Genomic DNA, 4,600 nt, shown 5'->3' on the forward strand with positions numbered 1-4,600 from the left:
ATATATATATATATATATATATATATATATATATATATATATATATATATATATATACAATTTTCATTACGCGCAAAGTGCATGTCTTAATCTAGTTATGATATTATCATAGGACAGAAAACTAACAAAAGTTCAAAGAAAAATAAAAACAAAAAATTCAGTCTTACCATTTTTGCCATCATTTTAATAGAATTATGATTAATTAAATTTCAAACAAAAACTAAATTATTTTAAAATCCTTTATTTTTAATTTCATTTTCTTCAAATCAATTATTCAATATACTCTCTTAAATAAACAAGAATAATTAGTAAATATCTTTTCTCTTTACCAACATAGTCAAACTTAATATCTAAGAGTACCCCATCAATGAATTTATTGGGGGGGGGGGGGGGGTTACACAAATTCCCAAAAAATATATTAAAATAATGTACAGTGATGAATCTGTTTTTCCCCAACTCTTCCCAGTGAACCTGTGTCGGGCGAGTTTATCACTGTTTTACAGGCCTCACGACACGTGGCAGCCCTCGATTGGTTCTATTATTATTATTATTTTTAAATCAAACAGAGAAAAAATAATAAAAAAAAATTATAAATTTGAACTCCAAGAGGAGATTCACTAATGCAGATGCTCTAAATGCATAACCGATCTAGATCTTTTAACCACAGTTTTTAACTCATATGTGATATTTTATTTATTTTTAATATTTTTTGGATAAGAAATAGTTTTTATATCTCTTAATTTAAGAAACGTTCTTAGTTTTTCTTAATTAAAATATAAGAAAAGATAAAAATCATCTCCTAGCCAAAACTAAGAATCTTAGTTAACATGCCCCATCAATATAGTAATATAGTTACAGCTCGCACTCTCTCCGCTCGAGCAAAGTGTACAACTCATGTCCGAGTAAAGTTATAATAATCAGCCGGCCGAATTCTTCGACTGCGTGCGAAGCAATACATATCAAACGTCAATCCTCAAATCAGATCTTCTAAAAAGATTGTGTTTTTAGTCGAATAGAAAACGTGCGTCAGTTCTATGAGTTATAAGAACTCAGACTTTGGACAAAAAAAAATCAGACTTGTCCAACGAAGAAGAATCTCATGGAAATATTAACTATGGCAATCCCCGAATCTCCCATGAAAGATAATTACTCTATTCCGGTGGATAATTCGCCGGAGAAGGCGGAGGAGAACGGTTCTGTTCAGGATAAACCTAATTTTACGTTCCCCTCTACTAAGAATATTTCTGGTATTACTTTTCTCTTGTCTGAAAAATCTCAACGTGATGCCTTTAATCAGAAAATTGTTAGGTTTGATTTATATCGTTTATCATTCGTCCATGTGATTTACAAACAAACCGTATCAATTTATTTGTTCAACTAAGTATATTTACATGTATATACACCATTTCGTACGAGAAAACGAAATGTTTGTACACGTTGATTTGCAATTGAACCATGGGCGTAGTTTTTTCATATAAACCAGACAGTATCGGACAGAATGGTTTCTCGAATGATCTTTTTACTTCACTGACCAAAACTTGGTTTGACGTATGCGTTGACTTTAAATGTGCAGAATCGCCAATAAAGGAGAATTTGGTTCGGGCGGCTACATTAACGACAGCCCCAAGTGAAATCTCACCGAGTGTAACTAAAGTGAAATATCATCGGTCGTTTTCCTCTTCTAAAAGAAGCTACGGTACATATTTTCATGATAACATTTCCTTGAAAAAAAAAGAAAAACATTTCCTTATAACTCGACCGTGTTCGATGTGATTGATACAAACGAACCTTCTTATCTCTTTGAATTGATACGGTTAATAGTTTGGAAATATCATGGTTCTAGTTAAGGCAGTATACAAGTAATTCTATTTAAAGCCAGTTTCTCATTGATTTTGTTTCCATGAATATATTTTTTGAATTTGTCCAAAATCAAGTCATGTTCTTAAATGGTTTTGTTTTCAATCATTGATTTATGTTCCCACTAAAATAGAGAGATTTGTTCCACTAATGGCTGCTTAAATAATGATTCAAATCCACAATAACATTAAGATTTTTTTTTTGTTTAATTTCAGACATATATAATTATATATAGAATTTGGGTGTCATTGTTAATTTCTAGTTGTAATTTGATGGGTTCCTGGTCTTCTGGTCTATTCCATTTCTTTTCTTCGAAAACATGGAGTGTTTATAGTTATGTAAGATCTGTGTCCCAAGGTGAGAGTTTTAAAGCGTGATTTCTTACACTTTAAATGTCTTTTTCTTCTTAAGAAGTCTTGATAGTTTGTAAATTGTTCTAATGTAACAGGAAGTAGTAAAGATGAAGCCTTCTTCGATACACATCAATGGTTACAATCCGATTCTGAAGATGATTTCTTCAGTGTCAATGGAGGTACGTTGACTATCACATTTGTCTCTAATTAATTATCAATACGTAATTAATTGATTTTTTTTTTGATCAAAAAAAATTTGATTTCTTTTAAATTCAACGTCAAAAAGGTTTAGAACAACATATTAGATTTGTGTAATGCTAAGCGAAATAATTTCTGTTAATAAGATTTGAGTTGTTGATCGTGCAGATTTCACTCCTTCACGTGGAAACACTCCAAAGTGTAGTTTTTCAGACAAACATCCTCGTTTTCACAACCCTTTGTTCGAAGAAGAGAAGTCTCGAGCAGTATCGTTTTCGTATACTCCAGCACCACGAAGGAAGAAACTAGCCGAGCTTTTTAGAGAGAGTATAAGAGAGCATCGAGAAGCAATTTTTGAAGAATCATTAGAAAGTCAAAGTGAAGTAAATAAAAAATCATCTGGTGATAACTCTGGTGAGCTCAATGTCATCGAAGATTTTGAAAAGGATAAATCTATGAATAACCATCATCGATGTCTTCCTAGATTATCTGCTTTAAAAGGAAGTTTAATGGAGAAGAGAAAGAAGAAGAAAACTCATATGACATAACACTGAAATTTGAATCTTTTTTTATTTATTTATTATAATAAATGTGAGCTCTGAATAATTTTGCACTGGTTATATATACTTGCTGATTTGCTATGATTAATAGCACACGACAGAAAAATATTTGGAGGAATAGAAGCTTTTGTCGATTTATTAATCGTTAGTTTTTGGATCATTTGTTGGGTCAAATTTGTAATGGCTAAAGCTTTTGCTCGGGTCTAGATTAGTGTCACCGGCAATTCTAATCAAAATTCTTGTTTTTTTGAGAAATCATATATTATAAGATTACTGTCACGTTTTTTAATTATTTATGAAATATTTAAACTATATGTTCCTCATCAAAAACATCGATGAAATCCAAAAAAAAAGAAAGAAATGATGTTTTGAAGGTAGTGGTGACAGTGTTTCAAAAAAAAAAAAGAAGGTAGTGGTGACAAAACACGCAAAGTTAATAAAAAGTTAATTTACTTTTGGACGCTTTGGTTTTAGGCAACATGTATCACGCACGAGTCATAGCAAGTGGGACTTACTTTGACTGGTACGAGAGTGGAATATCCATTAGTCTTCTAGTATTTCATATGCTAATTATTAGATTTTGTTTGAAAATTTTATACGCCATAAAAAATGTCTCTTTATGAATATTTTTTTAAAGGTGCATATAGTAAAAATCTAAAGTAATTTTTTTTTTAACGCTGGATTTTATTATTAAGCGGTAAATAGTTTTGAATAACGAGAACTATCAAAACAAAATTAAAAAATGGATACACACTTATAGGGATCCGAATTAAAATAACACACATCTTGCGTATGGATGACTAAAGATTTTCACATAAAAACTCTATCTTCGTATTAATCCAAATATACCACGCTTCAGACTGAATTAAAAACTATTGTCACTCTTTTTTAAATACTCCAGTAGGAACCACTAAGACAAAACAACTATTTATATTGCTCTATTACTGATAATAGAGTCAAAAAGATCATTATTCCATAGAATTTGATACTACTTTTTGAAGTAAGCATATTTTGCAGCAAGAATTCCATCACCATCACATGAGGAACTATCAACGATTGAAGTCGGTAAGACCCGTCGCCACCATCCGCAGTAGATATGTCAGTTACTTTTTCTAAACGGTTCAATTGAACCGAAACCTTTGTCTTTCCAATACAAAAGAACGATAATTTTTTTGTCAGATTTAAAATAAATTGGCGATCAAATAAAATAAATAACCAGAAATAAATCAGATTAAAGAAATAGAAGTAAAACGAATCAAACATACCGATGACAGAACTGTAAAAACCTCATGTCATCGGCTTAAAACTTTTTTTTTTCAACTATTTTTTTATTATGCCTCATGGGCTTAAAAGGAATACAAGTTAAGATAAAGGTCCAAACACATAACCCACTAAAATAAGAAAATACAACGCAAGAGTTATACGTGTAAACCTTAGGTTAACTCTCTGCTACGTGGCTTTCATTTATGAGTTGTGTCGTCTTCATTCCACCGCCAGTGAAACTGCTACCGCCGGTGAAGTTTCTTCTGGTAAACCACCGCGAGATTCAACGACTCTTAAATCTTGTACTCCTTTGTGCTCCTTTTGCGGTTTGTTGCCGGAATCAACTGTAAAAGCTTGACTAATCACCAG

The 4,600-nt window shown here is 31.5% G+C and overlaps 1 protein-coding gene across 1 annotated transcript; it reads left to right on the forward strand.

Annotated features, from left to right (window-relative positions):
• Positions 1–1,114: 1,114 nt before the first annotated feature.
• On the forward strand, positions 1,115–2,956 carry LOC108850680 (uncharacterized protein At3g27210). Its single transcript, XM_018624171.2, has 4 exons — positions 1,115–1,247; positions 1,574–1,696; positions 2,306–2,389; positions 2,577–2,956. Exons 1-4 carry the CDS (start codon positions 1,115–1,117, stop codon positions 2,954–2,956), a joined length of 720 nt encoding a protein of 239 aa, XP_018479673.2.
• Positions 2,957–4,600: the final 1,644 nt, after the last annotated feature.

This window comes from Raphanus sativus, chromosome 4, assembly GCF_000801105.2.
Source record: "Raphanus sativus cultivar WK10039 chromosome 4, ASM80110v3, whole genome shotgun sequence".
Lineage (NCBI taxonomy): Eukaryota > Viridiplantae > Streptophyta > Magnoliopsida > Brassicales > Brassicaceae > Raphanus > Raphanus sativus.

Bases quoted from the DNA above. Each gene is read 5' to 3' on its own strand.
- LOC108850680 (XM_018624171.2), top strand. From the start codon at position 1,115: ATGGCAATCCCCGAATCTCCCATGAAAGATAATTACTCTATTCCGGTG. The intron at 1,248-1,573 runs GTATTACTTTTC...TTAAATGTGCAG, and splicing joins CTCTACTAAGAATATTTCTG to AATCGCCAATAAAGGAGAAT. The intron at 2,390-2,576 runs GTACGTTGACTA...TTGATCGTGCAG, and splicing joins TTTCTTCAGTGTCAATGGAG to ATTTCACTCCTTCACGTGGA.